Below are 20,437 nucleotides of genomic sequence, written 5' to 3'. Positions count from 1 at the left end.
AAAAAACGATGTTAGGCACTAGAACAGATACCCAATGTTAGTTTTAACAGGATGTATGATATTGAAATTGAAATTGGGTGACTGATAACCCTCACCCTTGGTCTCCCGTTATTTGCACACCGACAGGAGGCACTCAAATGTCGACAATGTACTTCACCACCATAAGCTCTGGTCGTCCGTTGTGATGATGTTGTCTTGATTCGTCCGGTGGTGGTCTAAATACATATGTGGATATGCTGACTAAGTATGCGCTGAGTAATACACGCTGACAAAGAAATTTAGATTTACGATAATCACGTGACAAAAAGCTGCTATTTTGGGAGATTATATAATAAGTTAAAACTTATCAGATTTCTTATCAGGGAGAAAGCGAGTTCTATTTTTCTTTCTTCTCAATATCCCGCTTGCAAAGAAGGTGAATACACAAAATGGCTGAATCAAAAAGTTCACCTTATGCTGAATGCAAAGACTATGTGGCGGTAGCCCAGCTGGTCGAGCCAGTTCCCATTCCAGCGCATCGGTCTCACGACCCCGCCAATAATCAGAAACGAACTGACCCATTCCAATTTGGCTCACGATTTCTCGAAGAAGGCGATGATGTCTTCGAGTTCAATGCCTGGGACCATGTAGAGGCAGACCCAGAATATTATGAATATGCCGAATTACAATATGCGAGACAGCGAGCCTCCCCAGTTTCCGATTTCGACCGCCAACGGTTCAACTCCCAGCCCGCAAAGTGGTGGAATCTCTTTTACAAAAACAATACAGGCAACTTTTTTAAGAATCGCAAGTGGCTAAAGCAGGAATTCCCTATTTTGAGCGAAGTTACGGCTGCAGATGCGGGCCCGAAGGTGGTGCTTGAAGTTGGAGCGGGTGCGGGCAATACCGCTTTTCCAGTTTTAATGAACAATGAGAACGAGAAGCTGATGGTTCACGCGTGCGATTACTCCAAGGCTGCTGTTGATGTCATGCGGAAGAGTGAAAATTATAATGAGAAATATATGCGAGCGGACGTTTGGGATGTCACTGCGACGGGTGAGAATTCTCTTCCTCCAGGCCTGGAAAAAGAATCCGTGGACGTCGTTGTTATGGTCTTTATATTTTCTGCTTTGGCCCCTAATGAGTGGGAACGTGCGGTCTCGAATATATACCAGGTCTTAAAACCAGGAGGCTATGTCCTATTTCGTGATTATGGGAAAGGCGATCTTGCACAGGTGCGATTTAAAAAAGGACGATGGATGGGCGAGAATTTTTACGTCAGAGGTGATGGCACAAGAGTATATTTCTTTGAGAAAGAAGAAGTATCCCATATATGGGGCAAATGGACCCCTCAAGGAGGCATACCTGAGTTCAAGAAAGAAGATGAAAACCCTTCAAGCGACGACCATACGTCACCTGATTCTGGGTTTGAGATTCTTAACATGGACCTTGATCGTCGATTGATTGTTAACCGCCAAAGGAAACTGAAAATGCATCGTTGTTGGTTACAAGGCCGATTCAGGAAACGGATGCCATCCCACTCTTCGGACGAAGTCCCTCCAGCGCTCGAGCGGACAACCGAACTTAGAAATTAACATATCAAATGCCTGACATACTATGCTTAGTACTTCTAACTCCGCAAAGGACATATATTCCCGGAAGGCGTCTTTAGGTGACGCCGCTGGTCAGGTCAAACTCGATCAAATCAATTCTGAGAATATCACGGCGGTTGGACTGTAAAATCATGCCATGGCCCTCTATACGCAAATTCTGCTTTCGCTCCACAATATAGGAGATACGGCTCACTACGTCATGCCTTGAAAGTCCCACTATCCCAGAGATATTTTCGAGCCACACAGCCCCTGAGTCATTTCAGTTAAGCAATCTCGATAGAATAGACCTTTTGATGCTATACATATAGATGTGCGGAATAATTGAAGGAGTTCTGCCAATTCACCAACGTCAACCGATAATAAATAACTACCCAACAATGACAAACATCTTATTACCATGCCCTGCTCGCGTGCCCATAAATAACGGGCTTGACATGATAACAACCAATCGCTACCCTTGAAAGCAAAGCTTGAGTGATATTTATCTCCACATGTTCAACCCTATCGAGTGCAACCTTGCCATCCCGCATATGTTTCAGGGCCTCAACTACTCTCCCGCCATCGAAGTTATATATAATCGAACCCTGGCATATTCCTTCGGTTGTAAGGCCGGCGTATAACGTTTTTCGGTCGAGCCATTCCAGCTACAGCAATCCCGTTCTTCCGGTGGGGAACTTGGACCGCTCCCTACGGGAGTCTATACGCACTATGACGGTGAGAACAAGAGGAGAAAACGCGTCCACATCTTGAGTAGAATTTTTCTTCTGCTGTGGTATGCCAACATATATACCTGGGGCCCCAGAACTTTCTCCGGATTCTCTACGCTTCAACCACATTTACAAGCCTTACGATGGACGACGTTACAAACCAACAGACTACTGGGTCTATAAACCAGGTGAAGAAGTTAGGATGGTTCCAGAACGTTGCCAAAAATCCATTCATTTTTGGTGTAGCACTGGTGAGAATGCGTCTCCTATATATGTGTTATAATATATCTGCTTCTAACTCAATAGCTATCCGGGTTATCAGTTCTCAACCCTTGGTGGCTTCCTCTTTGGCTATGATCAGGGTGTTGTTTCGGGGGTTCTTACTATGGAATCCTTTGGCGCAAAGTTCCCGCGCGTCTTCAGCGATAGCGGGTTCAAAGGATGGTTCGTTTCGACGCTACTTCTCGGTAAGCTATTGATATTCTAAATATATAGGAATTGAAGAAATAGAATGCTGACGAGGCATGCTAGCTGCTTGGTTTGGATCGTTGGTGAACGGGCCGCTTGCGGACTATATAGGCAGAAAGATGTGTGTGATGGCGGCTGTTGTCGTCTTCATTATTGGTTCTGCCATTCAGGCCGGAGCAGTCGATATTCCAATGCTATTTATTGGTTTGTTTCTTCGTTTAACTACAAATTAACTAGATGGTTGAGACTAATTGTGTTAAGGTCGTGCCGTTGCTGGTCTGGCTGTGGGCCAACTGACTATGGTGGTGCCTCTTTACATATCTGAGGTAACTAAGGCTTATATAGTTATCAGTCTAATTGAATGAGACCAACGCTAATACTATCTTATAGGTCTCCCTGCCGGACATTCGAGGAGGACTTGTTGTATTACAGCAATGTAGACCTAACCCTAGCACCCGCTTAACTATGCCCTTACTAATGTTATCACTTATAAATTGATCAGTATCTATAACTATTGGTATCTTAGTAAGCTACTGGCTTGACTATGGAACGAACTACATTGGAGGTACTAGATGTGCCCCTGGGATACCATACACCGGTGGAACTGTTGAAAGGCCTGTTTTTGACCCTTACAAAGACGTTGGACCAAATGGTTGCGACGGGCAATCAGATGCTTCTTGGCGAGTCCCCCTAGCCTTTCAGATCCTTCCAGCCCTCATTTTAGGAGCTGGAATACTCTTCTTCCCAGACTCGCCACGATGGCTGTTTATGAAGGACCGTGAAGAAGATGGACGCAAGTCACTTGCAACGTTACGACAGAAGCCCGCTGATCATCATACAATCGAGACCGAGTTTCTAGAAATCAAAGCATCGGTTATCCTTGAGAATACCTATGCTAAGGAAAAATTCGCAAACCTATCTGGAGTTAAACTACATGTTGCGCAAGTATGTTTCTGCCAAACGCAAGTCAATGACCTACTTCGTTTCATGCTGACATATTATCTCCATAGTACTTCTCGCTTCTCAGTACTTGGTCTAGGTTTAGGCGTCTTGCAATCGGATGTTCTATAATGTTCTTCCAGCAATTCATGGGCTGCAACGGTATGTTTAGAGACTATGTATCCAGACGTATGAGAATCAATATATCGCGGTACTAACATCGCAATAGCAATGATTTACTATGCTCCAACTGTTTTCAAACAGCTAGGTTTGGATGGGAACACGGTATGAATGTCCCCAGCCATGCCTCTTAGTACCACTAGTTACTAAATCCTACCTAGGCCTCCCTCCTTGCTACCGGTGTATACGGAATAATCAATTGCATTAGCACCCTCCCGGCTTTATTCTGGATAGACAGGTTAGGACGACGAATGCTTCTAATGTGTGGTGCAGTTGGAACTTTCATTTCGCTTGTTATTGTTGGAGGTATTATCGGTGCTTTTGGCTCCAATTTTAAGGAACACGTCGCTGCTGGATGGATTGGAGTTGTTTTCATTTATATTTACGATGTCAACTTTTCTTATTCATTTGGTATGTTACTATCCACTAAAAGAAATCATTGAGTACGTAACTAACAGAATATCTTGTCCAGCCCCCATTGGATGGGTCCTACCATCTGAGATTTTCCACCTTTCAATCAGATCAAAGGCCATTTCGATCACTACTTCAACGACATGGATGTGCAATTTGTGAGTCTACAGACCCTTTCATCCCTTAGTCAATATTAATCGCTAACCACTAGTCCTTTCTTTTCTAGCATCATCGGCTTGGTAACTCCTGGTATGCTTGACAAAATTGGCTGGGGAACGTATATATTCTTCGCGGCTTTTTGTCTTATTGCATTCATCTTTACCTTTCTGTATGTTCCAGAAACGAGGGGAAAGGTATGGATTTAGTTTCCTTCCCGTTATAAAAATTATATATCTATGGCAACCAGCTAACATTCTCTCACTAGATATTGGAGGAGATGGACGTTGTCTTTGGCGATACCGAAGCACACGAGGAACAGAAACGTATCATGCATATCGAAGCAAGCCTCCGCGGAACTGCCATCGATGATCCAGGATCTGTCAATGGAAAGGCACTGGAAGAGTCTGTATAGACTAGAAGGGGTCAGCTAGAGAAGCTATTCTTCACCCCTGACTTAAACGGATATTAATGAGTCGATTTTGGAGGTGGAGCCTACAGTGAGACCCCAAGGGAGGTGTATCAAATGGAGAATAATTATTGTAGATACTTGGATATCGAGAAATAAACGAACTCTTCGTGGCCTCTAATTAAAAATTATTATAAGCGGCAAACATGATCGGCAATCATATCCAGTGAGCCAAGATCACAACCCCATGCTCTAGTAATCAGGTCTTGCAAAAAAAAAAAAAAAAAAACGAAACGAAGGGAAAGCAGTAGAAGAATGTAAATATATGTCTATGATGGCAAGAAAATCTTTCTTCTAAGAAGTAAGACAAGGGCACTCGCCCTTTGCCCGCAGAAATGCTCCCGCAAATAAGTCTTGCATAGCAAGATAATGAAAGAGAATGCCTCCCAAAACGGCGACATGCCAGATATTATGGCTGCCGCCAACATAATCGAAGAATCCAGGATGCCAACGCTCTGGAATCTGCGAGGCGTATATGCAAGCTCCGCAAAAGTATACTAGAATACTCTTGACGACAGGAGCATAAAAGTAAAGGGACCATTCCAAGCCGCGGGTTAAGCTCAGCTGGACAATTGGTGCAAACCCAGTCAGAGCAAGAGTAACATAGAATGCTACACGAGCCCAGGCCATGTGAGGTCCGTTGAAGCGAGGATGCCAGGGAAGGATAACGCCAGCGATACCCAAGGTAGAGGTCATGAGGATATAGATCCATCGCGAATATGGTTCGCAGTAGAATGCAGTGTACTCTGTCGTGACGATGGAAGCAGCCACGAGTAAGGAGATGCCCGTGTAGTCGACACAGGCAAAACGTTCCATGAGGGGTTGGTTAGCTATGCTGTTCATAGTATGCCACAACGTGCTGCAGACGAGGCATTTGCAAGCAGCGATGAAGAAGATGAAGGCAATGGTGACATCTGTTTTCGTGCTGAGAGAGAAGTTGGGGCTCAGAGGGTAGAAGTAGAAGGCGACGCAGAGGACGATGATTAGGCCGATAAGATGTGACCAGATGTTGACCATTTCGTTGGAGAAGGAGAAGACCGAGGTGAGACATTCTATCTTTGATGCTGTGAAGCGGTACCCTTTTCGAATGTGAGGATTGACTCTCCACGGGTGCGGAAGGTCCGAGTAGTGGATTAGACGTTTCTCTTTTGCCAACGCGATAGCCCTATCGATACTTTCACGAAGCGCAATTTTGGCATGGACCGCACGTTCAATTCCTTCATCGAACATAACCCGAGCATGCGTTATGCTGGAGTCGACGGCTCGCAGACCTTCGTCAATGGCGCTGTATAAGCCACGGTCTCGAACGCTGTGAACGCGGGCTTCCAGCTGGGAGAGGAAGTCCTCCATCAATCTCATGCTCGCCTGAGCCTTTTGTTCGAGGGTTTCTTTTGTAGCTAGTGCTTCGTTGTAACGGCTCTCGAGAGTCTCGACGGCAATACGGGCTCGTCGTCTTCCTCCGCCCATCAGCTCACCAGAGGCATGGGAACAGGAGTCCCGGACAGCTATGAGAGCGCCATATGCTCTCCTCAGCCCAGAGTCGATTTGAAGTATGTGTGACTGTCGATAGTCTTCCAGCCATTGTAGTCGTCTCTCTAATTCTGCAAGGAACAAGTCGACCTGATCGAAAATGCAAAAAAAAAAAAAAAAGAGTTAGAATACTTTTCTAGTTACCCCTGAAAAGTGAAGAAGTGGTTAGAAAAACCCACCTTGAGATAGACTGCATCTTCATCATAGTCGCAGGACAGTCGCCTAGACGTATGGAACGAGTGTCTTCGCCTTCGATCTTTCAATAACCCAGTCAACTCGTTGGCAGGCGAGAGATAACCCGAAGCAGTGCTGGACGGGGTGCCGGTACGGCTCTCTATCGTTATCGAAGGGGTCGTGCAAGCCATATCCACGGCCGTTGTGATGAACTCCAAGACAACACAAGCGCAAACAGATATCGAGTTTTCCTGCCGGACGTCGAGACGAGATCAAGTTCGTGTTGAGAGGACGCTTTTGGCCCCAAAGGATATTCCTTTCAATCGCTTGTTTTGTTGAGCAGATGCGGCGGATGTCGAGAGATCAAGTCATGCCCATTTCTACAACTCGACGCCCGAAGAAACACAAACCGAACACGACGCAAGGCCCAGACGAAACCTCCTGGCATGGGAAAGGGGTCTTTATATACGGAGGGAGGGGCAGCAAGGAACCCGTTGAGAAGGGGGAAAAAAAAATAAACCAGGACGCCGTCCGGGGTGGAGATGTGTGATAGTCAATTGCGCCCTTCTTGGCGGGTGGAGGTTTGCAGTCCGCAAGGTGGTGATGGAACGAGCCCTTGTTGAACCCGAGGTTGCGCATGTAACAAGCTGGGGGCTGGATTAGTTGCGCTGATGCGAAGATTCGAAGCAGATCAGAAGGTCGAAGTCGTTTTTCTTTCTTTCCTGCTCGTGACGTCGCGATTCGAGATTATTCGCTCCGGCGAAGTTTGTGTATTGGGATTACCAAAATTACCGGCATTTGTTTTGGGCTCGGGAGTTTCTCATAAGCAGGAAGTATTATGATATTATGGGCATGGGATGTTATAAGTCTAGCATTTGAGTCTAGAGATGTTATGAGCAGGAATAAGCGTGCTCGCTATTATGATGGACATCCAGCCGATGTAGTGGGACGGCCTCTATAGTTATACCTCCACGCCTTATGGGTTCTCACGCTGCCAGGACGCATCGCAGCCGTTAATCGAGATGTTTCAATCTTACTCTTACCGGCATGTCGTCCTTGACCTCGCCGATGCCGGAACCGCATCTGTACGCGCGCTCGCCATTGACCGTCTCTGCTGTCTTCCTGCCCTGCACCCTATCCCACAGCTCGTAATTAAAGTCAAAGTCCAGCTCCCGTACCGTAAACACCAACGCCAGCTTCAGCTCCGACAAGGCCAGTTCCTGACCGATGCATTTGGTGTTTCCCAGTTCAAATGGGCGCCAGGCATTCTTAACGGGATACAGAGGGTGGCCCTCTGGAACCAAGAAGCGATCGGGTATGAACTCTGCCGGGCGAGGCCACAGGTCAGGATGGATGTGAGTCAAGGTCGGGACCGTCTGTATGAAACAGTCATCGGTTGGATACTGCATGCCGTCCAGCGAGAAGTTGAAGTTGGGGCTGCCTTGGCGGAGGGTATTGGCCAAAGAGTGCATCCGTAGTGTTTCCTTGATGACAGCTGCTGTGTAGTTCAGTTCATTCAGCTTATGAGGGCTTTCTTGCAGGACCCTTTTTGCTGATTTTGGGTCGGGGCCTAGCACTTGGTCGTGCTCGGTGCGCAGTATTTGCAGGATGTCAGGGTATTTATTAATCTCGTAGAAAACCCAACAACTAAGACAGCAAGTTAGAAGTAGGGCTTCTAGCAGCGAGGGAAGAAAGAGGTAATGGAGAACTAAACACACTAACATGGTCTGAGCTGTGGTGTCATGGCCAGCAAATAAGAACGCTTTCAGGTTAGCGACGATGATATTCATCAACTCGGGTGTAGGCTGCTCTCCGCTTTCTTTTAGCTGTTTGATAGCTAGATCAATCACCGTTTTCTGATTCTTCGAGTCGAGAGCCTCGCTGAATCGTAGCTCTATCTGAGGCAACAGAATATTCCTTATGGTTGCAGCATTTTGTGATACCACACGCTTGAACCCGGGAGTAAGTCGTTCCAGCCTGTTCTTGATGTTCTTCAACTTGACAAGAGCAATCAAATTTCTCATAGATTTGAGCAGTGGTCCAGGCCCACTCGTTTGCTCATTCAGGTGAATATCACTGTTATTCGTTAGCAAAAGAACAAATGGGTTCTCGTTTTCAAAAAATAGTAAGGAGAAGCCTACAGTGTAAATCTTGAGATAACGTCAAAAGTCAGTGCAACAGCTGCGTCGTAAAGTGTAAACATGTTACCCCACTCGTAGCCGTCCGTGTCTGTGGTGTCTTTCAATTTTTGGGCAAATATGGAAACCTCCTCCAGGATGGCGGGCATATTCTGAATGACGTTCCTAGATGAAAATCCAGGGTTCAGTCTGGAACGCCATACCTTATGATCCGCCATATTCATTGATATCAAGTCGATGCCATCCGTCACTGGAGTAAGTGCCCATCCGAACATCGAATGCCTCGGCTGAGGTGTTTCTTGGGTGAGCTGCGAGCAGAGCTCAGGCGCGATAACCATAATGATGGGCTGAGCCATAAAGGGCCACGCGTCTAGATATACTAGGGGCGGGCACTTCTTCGCGGTAGGAAAGTATTTCTGCCAGTTCTGTAATATCTTCATTGACGTATATGATCCATGAGCGTCGCGTGGTAGCCCTTTCCCTAAGGTCTTCAACAAGGGAAGATGGCCAAGGAGTGGTGAATACGGCTCCATGATGGGCTATTAAAGATGTTAGCCCTCCGCCCCAATTTGAATATGTATGCACAAAGTGCAGCAATCCGTCGGTCTTGTTTCGGAATTCAGATCCAGATAGCACCCAAAGTAAAAAGAGACGCCTACAATCCCTCTGGCTTTCATCTTGTAGAACCTCTGTCGGATCGAAATTGCCCGAGTCAGAAAATGCACCAGCAATGCTGTAAACACGGAAAGCCCTATCACAACCAGGAGCTTGGGTATACCAGATGCGAGAATCATCTTGACCAATAGTCTGTGGTTTCGACTGCTGAGGGGGTGGATATATTGTCTGGTTAAGCTATCCATAAACAAATGATATCTTGGAAACACCTGTGGTTCCACTCCGACACCGTCCAGACGGTAGATAACTTATGGAAATGTACTGAATACAAAACTCCATGAATCTGCCCATTTTATTATCAAATCCTTCTTCCAACTTCTATTGTTGCCAGATTGTTTGCACCAAAAATGTGCAAGGCAGCTTTAATTGACGTAAATTTTGAGTTTACTAATAACGGTTATTACGTAATATAAAGTTATCAGATGTGACGGTGGATATTTAATCCGATATTACGTAATGTCGGCATTCAATTCGTGGTTTTTCTTTGCTTGTGAATTTATTATTCGAATCAAGCAGCAAGAGAAAGAAGAAACTAAGGGAAGTTGCATGGAAGCCAGGATATAACACAACTGTAATATTATCACCACGATGGCCGTCGAGAAGATCGTCACCGACCCTGCCCTTATCCCCGCCTTGAAAACCTGTTCCGACACTTTGAGCCAGGCCCATAAGCTCATCGACCTGCTGGAGAAGGCCATCCAAAACCCCTCGTCGAGCCCTAACAATACGCTGCAGGATGCATACAAACAGCAGAGACATGTCTACTCATTGCTAGCCCAACTACGTGGACTCAACCGGGAGGCCATTCTCAACGTCAGATCAACGAAACAGGCAACTGCGGAGGCACGCCAGGAGATAGACAGGCTACATCTGCAGCTCCAGAATCTATACTACGAACAGAGACATTTGAGCGGTGAGATAGCTGCGTGCGAGTCATATGAGTATGTTTTCAGTTGCTGGCTACTTCGTACCGTTCCGTTATTGATCATCCACATTTTACTATAAATAGCCATAGCTATCTGTCGTTACCCTTAATACCAGTGGAAGAGTTCATTGCCTTGCATCCAGAGCACGCCAATTCGGATGAACATGAACTCACAATCGCCCGGATCAACCATGAACACGCAGAGAGGGAGAAGCTGGAACAAGCCCGTCAAGAACTATTAAAGAAGAAGCAAGCTCTAATCGCAGAGAACAAAAAGCGCAAAGAGGATCTAGCCAGTTTAGATCAAGACTTGGAACGGTTTATTGATGTTAGTTCATTCCTTGGCCTACATACCTCTTTGGACCCTGCTAACCGTAGCATTCATTCATAGGCTGCAAAACCAATCCAGAGAATATTTGAAAAGGTCTACGTACCTGCGACCAGGAAGGGGAATGACGAAGAAAAATAAAATAAAATCTGTATTCTTATATTCATTTTATCTTGGTCTTGTCTATATACCCATGCATGGATAATGGAGTTTCTGCGGTCAAAATATCTGAATTATTTACAATATCTTGTCTACCTACCACATGAACCGTTGAACTTTTCCTGGCTCCTGTGGCCATTCAAACCCTTTATACAAGAACATATATCCCGTCACGAAGTTTATAAGCAAATACCAGGCCGTTTCAGTGAGTAATGGAAGAAACTCGAGAACAGTCAAGAAGGCTGTGGCTTGATTGGCAGACTGGTCATTACTCCTGGGAGTCAATGGGGTAATATGCAGTCGCCAAACGACCCATGGAATTATGAAATATCGTGGCTCCACCAGCGGGGCAGTGATGAGAGATAGAGACGTTGACACCAGCCATAGAAGCACAAAGCTAGTTCTTATTGAAGCTCCACTGGGTATGGACCTCTCCGCTTGCACTTTGTCCAGTTCTTTGCTTCCTTTTTGTTTGGAAGGTGTCTGAGCTAGTTCCGAGGAAATAGAAGCCGAACGAGAGTTGAACGCAGCTATAGTTGCCCAGCCACATAGAAGATAAATCGGGGTTACGGCGTATTTAATCAATGGGTGTCGGAGGAGGAGGCGGAAAATATAAAACACGTAGTGCCGGTTATCAGCCAACGTGAACGGGTGTACAATTGTATTCAAGTGAACAATTGTGATCATAGCCGCCAGATAACCCAACACTACACCCAGACGCGGTAGTTTGTTCATCAGTTGGCGTAAGTTTTTTGGGTCAGGTTGGCAAATACATTCCCACACACTGATTGCCCACGGATAAAGAATTACCGGCCAGGAGAAGAACATGAAATATGGCCAAATATATAGCATTTGGGGAAGATGCAAGCCTACACTGTGAAATTCTTTATGGCCTATATACAGGCAGAAAAACAAAAGAGTTAGAGCCATGAATTGTAGAGCATTGGATAATTACTTGCCTAATACAACACTTCCATTAACAAGGACAAAGAGTCCAAAGCATCCAAGGAAGAAGAGATAAGGTAAAACTGCTACCAGAATGGCGGATAAATTCGCTACGAAAGAGATGGCTAGCGAAAACCCAACTTTAAAGTAATCTGTCAATATATTAGTCCGTGGTTGTCGGCCTGGCAAGTCGGTCGGGGAGGCCTTACCTTCAATAGATGCGTCACTGGCAGGCGGGTCATAGATCTGATTCAGGTACCAGCTACCTTTGATAATACGCCATACATCCGACGAGATACACACCACAGATCTTGCCTGGAGGGTATTAACCACCCGCAGGCCGCCGAGAAATACTGCTACCCAGAAGATATTTGTTTGCCGGAACACAAGAGCTGCCAACCCCAGTACGAGGAAGCTAAGAAATTGCATGATGGTAGTTCCCAGGGAGTTTTTAGCTGTGTCATGGCCGTTCCTTGGTAGACTTCGTCCAAGGTCGATGTTGCAAACTTCCAAAACCGTCAGAAGCGCGGCCAAGTCTGTATAGTAAAGCCCGGAGAAAAAGAAAATCGGCGGGAACAGGCAAATATTCAACGCATTTAAGCTCAAGGTCCAGGGGTTCGCCCTAGTTTCCCCCTTTGCCAGTGATTTATCCTGTCTTATAGAAAGGAACCTTCGTATGGTAAATTGTAGAGCGTTAAACAGTACCAAGCCATTTATGCACCGCAGAACAGAAGCAGAAAGTTCCACGGGTTTTGCAAACAGAATGGATGATGTTGATGTAATTGCATAAGAAACAAGATATAGTCCTGGAGGAGTCGTGATTTTTGGATCCCATTGCTTCCATCGATGATCCCAATAGGCCTGCGCCTGTCTCACATGGAAAACCTCGTCCAAATAAGGATCCGGAAGGATAGTGTTTGTCTTCCCTAGCCAATAAACCATTAATCTCGCTGCGAGCAGCGTAGTGCACACATTGGGGATAACATGATCCATTGCAGTCGACGGGGTATATAATGGACTATGCTTCTAGATTGTCATAGCATCATCCTCCAAGTATATATATGCACCTCGTGGGAGGGGAAAATGGTCAATGGTGAATTCAAAGTCAATGATATATTAGACCTTCGTACTCCAATGGCTACCGTCAAGTAGTCGTCAAAAACCACCTCCCATCTAGCCGTTCTATTGTGGATATAATAAAGATGTAGCGTTTATCAAAGCTGACAAAAAGGTGAAAACATACAGATTCACGTGACAGCGCGAAACATCGAAGTTTATTGCTTATTAACCAAGCATACTCAACTTGCTGGGAGAAAAAAAAGGTACGCGATGAGAAGTAATTCTGTAGCTTTGTAGCTTTTGAAAAGAAGCACAGAATTATTCAATGGCTTTCCCACTACAGAGGGGTATAACCTCCTCAGAAATCGCCTTTCTCTGCGAAATGGAGATGGTGACCGTTGTTCCTCGACAGCGTCTCGAGGGCCTTGAATTGCTTGGAGTGAGTTAGACCCTTCTTACTCCTCCAACACGGCTAGGTATAATGATATCATTTCGGTAAATCTACCTTAAGCGAAATCCAGTGGGATTATATACCCGGGATTATGAAGCTCTTGCGCCTGAGAAACAGCTCTTTATTTGTGCCTGTCGTATACTCAGTCACTAACTCGATAACCAACCCCGCTAGGGACCAACGGAGGCCATGATACCTCCACGGCGATGCATGTTGCCATTCTGGCTTGCTATACTACTCAAACGCCAACGCCGAGTTAATATATTAGCTCCCTCGTGGCTTGCTTTGGAGTCACTCTCCTCAATTCTCGAGTTAGAGACTATAAAAACGGAGCAATTCTGCCCTCCTCCAACCCTCCTGGCTCCGGCGCAGAATGGAAACACGAATTCTAGACAACACCGTGGCAGTGGAACCAATAGATCTCGATACAATATGGACGGGAAGAGTTATATCCCATCACCTCCGTTTTTACTGCAAAATACTGTGGACGCCGAACAGAACGAACTTCTACAGTCACTGCCCTATCACTGGTTTGAATTTGCGACTATGCTTCTCGATGTAGCAAGTGACGACATTCAAGATTCCGACCATGTGCGGCGTTGCGTACGTGATATTCGAGAGGTGCGGATGTCGAAAATGCGCCTGCTGATGGAAGGGGTAGATGCCACTGCTGTTGGTGGTGGAGATGGCTTATTATTAACCGGAGTTGGAGCCATGGAAATTGGCGAAGCAAGAGGGTTTATATCTGGTGCAGCTGAAGCTTTGAGGTACGTTGGTTAGGTTAACTGTTGACGACATACTCTAACTCAGTACCTATAGGCAAATTGGTGCTTCAAAGGAAGAAACCTTGAGAGAGCAAGCAGAGGACGAAGGGGAGGATATTCAATTTGGTGGAAGGAATGATTATGATGATGAAATGGACGTGGAGCTATAACCAACAACAGCATTTTGACTCCCTTTTATGAGTTACCAGATGCTCAACCAGCTGAGACCTATACTCCAGGCTCGGCCATCTGCTCTTCAGCTCGGAACTAATGCCTCCATTGTGGAACACCGCCGAGATAGATACGAAATCCGCTACAGCAGACTTTTATGAAGCTAAGATGCTCGAGTTGATTGCAAGATAGCTGACAGACGATCAAGCTATTTTATGGAGCAAACTCTTTCTACTACTAGCTGCAAACTTATCTCCCACAGGTAACGCCAATGCAGTGTTTAAACAAAATACCAAGCATGGCGAACGGGCAAACGGGAAGGAAAGCAATCCTCAGTTGCCTCACTTCAGAGCTGGCACCTACTGGAAATAAAGATGATTTTACAATTTCAGGGCAGACCTGTGCGACCGGCTCTTGACATTGTTTCCTGTGAATTTTGTATATAGTACTAATATCCCTGCTGTGGGATATGCAACACTGAGATGAGCGCGGGGCTCGTAGGATGTACTGTTCAACATCTAGCCGGCCTTCTCCTGTGCATTATCTAAGGGTTGTATGACTTGCAAAAAATGAAGAGGCCATATAACGTAGTTGAATAATTATATCCAAATGTATCTAGTAGATACTTGATTCCTCAAATTCGAGATCCCGGCCAATATATTTGCATGTCAATTGCTACAGACGCCGTAGCTAGGGTAAACGCAGTTAATCGCTTCCAACACCGCTAGAAAGTAAGAGTGAAGTGCACCGTCATCTCATGCCAAAGAAACAAAAAGAAAAAGGAAAAATTCCATACTACTACTACTGTTGTTGTTGTTGTTTCGCTGCCCTGTCCTTTTCTAGCATCTTCCTCCTTGCACTAAGAATCATATCATCCCGTCGTTTCTGCATCAGTCTCTGTCTTTCCTCTTTATCACGCGACCAAGCACTTTCTTGCCGGAGAATAGTTGAATCACCAGACACAGCTCCAGCTCCCAAAGCTTCTGCTGACTCGTTGTCTATTTTTGATTGAAGGTTGTATCGTGAAATGAGATTTGTCATTGCTGGTTTAACCGCCTGATGTGTGGAAGATGTAGTTTCCACGGGTGTCGAGGCGGCCGGTATTTGAGGTTGGAACGTTGGAGGTGGCTATAGATTGATTACTCTCATGTTAGCAGGGCTAAATGTGTAGGGTATGCATAAGAGGCAGGATATTCCAACTCACTGTTTCTAATCCTCTTCCTGTCAAGATCCTCTCGGTTGTTGCTGCCACACTTCCACCATTCCGTTGTAAATCCCACATAAGTTCCCTTCGGGTTAGCTGCGGAAACATTTGCGCTAGGTGGTCTAGTTGTACCGGGTCGACTGTCTGAGCCCCAGTTCTTCCTCTCTGTGAGTTGCTGTCATTCTGTGAAGATGTGCGCGATGAGAAAAACCACCGGAAGACGAAAAACGAGACAACAGCGAAGGTAATGAGCGAAGGGATATTGACTGAAGGCTCGGAATCAGCCATAGATGAAGGCATCTGGGGATATGTGAAACCTCAACAATATCTCTCCGCTTGAAGCGCAGCAGCTACTTCAGCTCAGCGGAAGTTAAGGGGAGATAAAAAGGAGTCACGCGCGGAGGTATCGCCACAGGATAAGAATATAAAGAATAATGGAAGTCCTCAAGTTGAAACAAAAAAGAGCGATTAATCCTTTCCTTCACAGGTATCTCGTGTGAACTGGTTGTGATAACAGGTTTCTTGGTGTTTTAATGTCTGCTCGTCGATATATCTCGGAGTGGCGGCTGATGTGTTGGAAGCCTCGGAGAAAGCGAAGCCTATTTTAGAGTTCCGCGCTTGTTTTAACCATCCAATTGATCAAAGTTCTATCCATATTAAAGTCTGTGTGACATTCATCGATAATTTCATAAATAGTTCAAGTTAAAGACATTAAATTCGTCAAAAATCCATAGTAAGGAACCATCAGAATCTCAACCACTCCGTACATAGTTACATACAATGCCATCCATAAACAACCAGCCCCCCAAGCTATGATGAAATGATAATGCGGCAAAGAAAAGATAACCCCATTACTTTAAGTCTGCCGGGGTTAATGCCTGTACCATACTGGTACCTTCGCTAAATCTGGTCCTAAATATTCGGTTGGCATTTTGGAACATACCGTCCTTCAGACTGACAACGATGAACTGTGAGCCCTTGAAACGTGTTTTGATCAACCGGCCAATATTCTGGGTGTGGGATAAGTCCAAGGCAGCGTCAACTTCATCCAGAATATACATTGGTGCTGGCTTGAATTGCAAAAGTGCCATGATAAGTGACAGTGCAATGAGTGACCTGTATTGAATAGAATATCAGAACAACCTGGACTGGACAACGATCTAGAAGGGAAATTACTTACCGTTGGCCACCACTGAGCTCCGTTAAGCTCTGCTTCCATACCTTACCCAAACTGACCTTGACTTCGAGACCGTCGCTTATCTCCTTCCCTTCAGGAGGATCAAGCTTGGCAAAACTGCCAGGGAGGAGTTCTGAGAATATCTGGCCAAAGTCTGCTGTGACCTTGGACCAGGTCTTCTGCAGAGCCTCCTTTTTATATTCATCTAAACTGATAATTGTCTCTTCGATCTTTCTCTTGTCTCTGATGACTGTTTTCATCATATTCTTGAGCGAAGCTTCCTTCTTCTCAACACTGTCGATCATATTCATAACCTTCGGGTTTATCTTTTTTTTCATTCCTTGGAATCGTTCTGTTACATTGCGCAGGGAAGCTTTGCATTCAGCAATGTTTTGGTTCTTGAAGTCATATGGCGTATTGGGACGGCCAAAATTATCTCTCTCCTCGGCGATCCACTCATATTCGTTCTCCATGTTCGTCACAAGCTGAGCGGCACTTTGCTGATCCTTGTAGACTTTTTCAAGTTTGTGGCCGAGCTTTTGCAGTTCTAAAGCTTCTTCTGTTATCTGTGCAGCTTTAGATTGCTTAGCCTCATCTAGGTCTCTCAGCTCGTCGTCAAACCTAGTAAGTTGAGCCTGCTCATCTTCAAGGTGGGCTAGAGCGATATCGTGTTTTTCCTAGAATCCTTATGTTAGCAATTCTCTACGTAAGGGACGAACTCTAAACTGCTAACCTTAACTCGTGCTTGTTCCTTAACCATCTCCTCAACCTCCTCCATCTGAGCCTTCAAGATTTGGTCAGCTTCCGCTAGCTGCTCCTCGGCTGTTGTCAAATCGCTACCAGCCTGTTCAGACTCCAACCGTGACGCTTGGAGCTCCTTCTGTAGAGTTTTTACAGCAACGGAGTTTTTGCTGAGACCTTTCTTCAGTGACTCAAGTGAAGACTCAAGTTCTGCAAGTTTGCTGTCCTTATTGTTGCTAAACTCGCTCATGTCTTTCTCAATCCGCTTGATATCCTTGGAGGCTTCAGTGTGACGATTTTTGGCATCTATGATATCATTTTTGAGCTGTGTTATATTCTCCCGCATTTCCTCTACAGCATGAATAATCTGATAGTGCGTTAGTCGGTTCCTTATATGGTAGGACGATAGGAGTACTTACAGATGATGACGAATTTCCATTTATCTGCTCCTCAGTCAATTTGACTTCGTGAAGTTTAAGATCGAGCTCCTGTTTTGTTGAATGTGCAAGGTCCATCTTCTTCTTTTCCCTGGCCATGGTGTCTTGCAATATATGAAGGGCTCTCTCCTTGGATTTCAACTCCATCATAATACCATTCAACTTTTGCAATATAAGGAGAACGCCACTTGAATTGGGTGCACTGCCTCCAGACAAGGTTCCAGAAGGATCGTAGACATCTCCCTCAAGAGTCACACTCTTCATACGAACAGAAGGGTCAAAGGTGACTTTCTTAGCAGTCGCTGCGTCATGACAGATCAGCGTCGACCCAAAAACATATTTCATGGCCGCTGTAATCTCCTCATCGTATCCTATGAGGGACAATGCAAGATCTACCTTTCCAGGAGCCAAATCGGTTGCCGCCCCTATTTTTTCAGCCGATGCCTGGAATGCGGAGATCTTGTTGAGGGGGATGATTGTAACTCGTTTTCGGAGTTTGCCATTCTGTAAAAGTGCTGTTCCGGTTTCCGCAGTGTCAACAACAACATTGTAGAGACGGCCTCCGGCACAAATTTCAAGAGCAGTTGCTGCTTCAGAGTGATTTTTATCAAGGGTGAAAAGCTGGGCGACGAGACCTTTGACTTTAGACCTATCAAAGTCAGGGTAAGGATCGGAATAGTTGAAGTCAATGTTTGCAACTCTTCGTTTTAAACCATCGGCCTCACTTCGAAGATCGCGTATGGCCTTCTGAAGGTTTGACTCTTCCTCATACATCCTCTCTTCCTTCCCAGGCTCAAACCCTTGTTTTGTAAGCTCTGATTCCAATTTTTGGGCTTGTTTCTTCAGGGATTCAAGGTCCTTCAGCAGCCCTTTATTCTGCTCTACAGCCTTTTTTGCCCGTGGCTCTTCTTCTTTGATCCGCTTTTCCAAATGGGAAATCTTAAGCTTCGCTTGTTCTTGTTCCGTTGCAGCAGCACTGGCACGATTCCTAGCATCTTGAAGCTGCCCTTGATAGCCATTACCATGACCCTCTTTTGATGCAACACCCGTCTGTAGTGTTTGCAAAAGCTCCTCCTTTTGCTCCACTTCAGCCGTTTGAACATCGAGATCCGCCTTGGCTTTATCGTATTGCGCCTGGAGCTTGTCATATACCTTTTTTTTATCCTTTAAATTGGCTTGCACTTCAGTGAGAGCTTTCTCTGCCGTTTCTCTCTTGTTCGATTCTTCACTCATACTAGACTTTTTCAAGTCAATCGATGTTGACAGTCGAACCATCTCATGTGAGTAGCTCTTCACTTTATCTTCCAACGCCTGGAATTTCCCACCCTTTCTCAATTCTTTATCTCTGGCCTCTTTGACCTTTTTGACGTCTTCTTCCAGGTTTGCAATTTCCCCTTTCAACCGGATAGCATTGGCCTCCAAATCTTCAACCTTCCTTTTTCTTTTCTCGACTTCTTCTGCACATTGACGTAAGCGATCACCGTGTTTGAGATAATCATGGGCAACAACAAGCCTCGTCAATCGTTCAAGGTCACCCTGGGTCTGCTGAAAGTCAAGGAACGCTCTCTTCTCCCCCCTTAACTTTTCCAGCTTAGGTTCAATTTCCTCTTGCAACAGCCCCTCAATCTCCCGGACTTTCATCTCTTTCTTAGCCATTGTTTTTGCTGCTTTTTCCTTCCTGTCCTCAAACATTCTAGTTCCAGCAGCTTCTTCGATCATAGCTAAGATCTCAACAGGTTTCATATTCAAAACTTTTGTTATGCGACCCTGCATAATCAGAAAGTTCGGGTTATTTATATTCAGCTGTACGCTTTGGAATAGGTTCTGCACGGTTTGTTGCTGCGCGCGGTGACCATTGATCAAGTACTTGCTTGTTCCACCTAGGACAATTTGTCGTGTGACTGAAATCGTCGCATATTCTTCGAATCCGATCGGTGATATCGACTTATCGCGGTTATCAAAAACAATTGTGACGCTGGCTTTGGTAACTCCCGCCTGACCTCGCTTATATATAAGATCTTGTAAGTTCTGAGCTCGAACGGTGCTCATATTGGTGATTCCAAGGACAAAGCATATGCTGTCGAGAATGTTGGATTTACCACTGCCGTTAAGGCCAGTAATAGAATTAAAGGACTCATCCCTACACCACCAAATTAAGAGTCAACTTGACAATCACAACCGTAATAATAAATGTGCGCGTCGCGGGGTACGCAAGATTGATCCGGTAAACATAACGCAATGCTGGTTACTCACCACCCAGATATGACCGTTCGTACCGCATAGGATTTAAACCCCTAGTTAAGCCAGATAATTAGCCTAATTCAGTCCGCAATACGGTGCCATATCCGCGATTCATGTACTCACATCTATGATAACCTCGATAATTCTCATCTTCGCGTCCAACTGGTGCCTCTCTGTACTTCAACAGTGTCTTATGCCGCTAGAAAAGATTTCCCAAAACAAACAGCGCAGCAAAGGAAAGAGAATGCGGATAGTAAATCAAACGAAGGGCTTTATCTCGTTCAGTGGCAGCTTAGGCGATGTGGACAATATTTTGGCGGCAACTCGAATTCGCTGTGTATTTACTTTTGTCTTTTTTAGGCTAGAACAAAATAGGTGACCTCATCAAACACGTGA

General features: G+C 45.4%; 9 protein-coding genes across 9 annotated transcripts; 4 read left to right on the top strand and 5 right to left on the bottom strand.

Annotated features, from left to right (window-relative positions):
• Positions 1 to 428: 428 nt before the first annotated feature.
• On the top strand, positions 429 to 1,574 carry MCYG_02149 (actin filament binding protein; the record flags this gene model as incomplete). Its single annotated transcript, XM_002849169.1, has 2 exons — positions 429 to 1,035; positions 1,057 to 1,574. The coding sequence occupies 2 exons, from the start codon at positions 429 to 431 to the stop codon at positions 1,572 to 1,574; spliced, it is 1,125 nt and encodes a 374-aa protein (XP_002849215.1).
• An 868-nt stretch (positions 1,575 to 2,442) lies between these two features.
• On the top strand, positions 2,443 to 4,868 carry MCYG_02148 (xylhp; the record flags this gene model as incomplete). Its single annotated transcript, XM_002849168.1, has 12 exons — positions 2,443 to 2,550; positions 2,622 to 2,766; positions 2,831 to 2,971; positions 3,029 to 3,093; positions 3,158 to 3,203; positions 3,270 to 3,712; positions 3,778 to 3,868; positions 3,936 to 3,991; positions 4,048 to 4,297; positions 4,359 to 4,455; positions 4,524 to 4,650; positions 4,722 to 4,868. 12 exons carry the CDS (start codon positions 2,443 to 2,445, stop codon positions 4,866 to 4,868), a joined length of 1,716 nt encoding a protein of 571 aa, XP_002849214.1.
• A 348-nt stretch (positions 4,869 to 5,216) lies between these two features.
• Positions 5,217 to 6,817, bottom strand: MCYG_02147 (adiponectin receptor protein 1; the record flags this gene model as incomplete). The annotated part of the gene is made up of 2 exons (XM_002849167.1): positions 5,217 to 6,542; positions 6,632 to 6,817. The coding sequence occupies 2 exons, from the start codon at positions 6,815 to 6,817 to the stop codon at positions 5,217 to 5,219; spliced, it is 1,512 nt and encodes a 503-aa protein (XP_002849213.1).
• An 822-nt stretch (positions 6,818 to 7,639) lies between these two features.
• On the bottom strand, positions 7,640 to 9,558 carry MCYG_02146 (VerA; the record flags this gene model as incomplete). Its single annotated transcript, XM_002849166.1, has 4 exons — positions 7,640 to 8,273; positions 8,349 to 8,702; positions 8,768 to 9,303; positions 9,424 to 9,558. The coding sequence occupies 4 exons, from the start codon at positions 9,556 to 9,558 to the stop codon at positions 7,640 to 7,642; spliced, it is 1,659 nt and encodes a 552-aa protein (XP_002849212.1).
• Positions 9,559 to 10,027: 469 nt separating this feature from the next.
• MCYG_02145 (conserved hypothetical protein) lies at positions 10,028 to 10,755 on the top strand (the record flags this gene model as incomplete). The annotated part of the gene is made up of 2 exons (XM_002849165.1): positions 10,028 to 10,380; positions 10,455 to 10,755. The coding sequence occupies 2 exons, from the start codon at positions 10,028 to 10,030 to the stop codon at positions 10,753 to 10,755; spliced, it is 654 nt and encodes a 217-aa protein (XP_002849211.1).
• A 192-nt stretch (positions 10,756 to 10,947) lies between these two features.
• Positions 10,948 to 12,789, bottom strand: MCYG_02144 (alpha-1,2 glucosyltransferase alg10; the record flags this gene model as incomplete). Its single annotated transcript, XM_002849164.1, has 2 exons — positions 10,948 to 11,744; positions 11,811 to 12,789. 2 exons carry the CDS (start codon positions 12,787 to 12,789, stop codon positions 10,948 to 10,950), a joined length of 1,776 nt encoding a protein of 591 aa, XP_002849210.1.
• Positions 12,790 to 13,237: 448 nt separating this feature from the next.
• On the top strand, positions 13,238 to 14,240 carry MCYG_02143 (DNA replication complex GINS protein PSF2; the record flags this gene model as incomplete). Its single annotated transcript, XM_002849163.1, has 3 exons — positions 13,238 to 13,294; positions 13,481 to 14,073; positions 14,126 to 14,240. The coding sequence occupies 3 exons, from the start codon at positions 13,238 to 13,240 to the stop codon at positions 14,238 to 14,240; spliced, it is 765 nt and encodes a 254-aa protein (XP_002849209.1).
• An 802-nt stretch (positions 14,241 to 15,042) lies between these two features.
• Positions 15,043 to 15,733, bottom strand: MCYG_02142 (conserved hypothetical protein; the record flags this gene model as incomplete). Its single annotated transcript, XM_002849162.1, has 2 exons — positions 15,043 to 15,369; positions 15,446 to 15,733. The coding sequence occupies 2 exons, from the start codon at positions 15,731 to 15,733 to the stop codon at positions 15,043 to 15,045; spliced, it is 615 nt and encodes a 204-aa protein (XP_002849208.1).
• A 563-nt stretch (positions 15,734 to 16,296) lies between these two features.
• Positions 16,297 to 20,191, bottom strand: MCYG_02141 (structural maintenance of chromosomes protein 2; the record flags this gene model as incomplete). The annotated part of the gene is made up of 6 exons (XM_002849161.1): positions 16,297 to 16,561; positions 16,626 to 17,299; positions 17,356 to 17,730; positions 17,783 to 19,940; positions 20,054 to 20,094; positions 20,165 to 20,191. The coding sequence occupies 6 exons, from the start codon at positions 20,189 to 20,191 to the stop codon at positions 16,297 to 16,299; spliced, it is 3,540 nt and encodes a 1,179-aa protein (XP_002849207.1).
• Between the last annotated feature and the right edge of the window lie 246 nt (positions 20,192 to 20,437).

This window comes from Microsporum canis, genomic scaffold, assembly GCF_000151145.1.
Source record: "Microsporum canis CBS 113480 supercont1.2 genomic scaffold, whole genome shotgun sequence".
Lineage (NCBI taxonomy): Eukaryota > Fungi > Ascomycota > Eurotiomycetes > Onygenales > Arthrodermataceae > Microsporum > Microsporum canis.
Note: the sequence above shows the minus strand (reverse complement) of the source record. Positions and strands in the feature narration are given on the sequence as shown.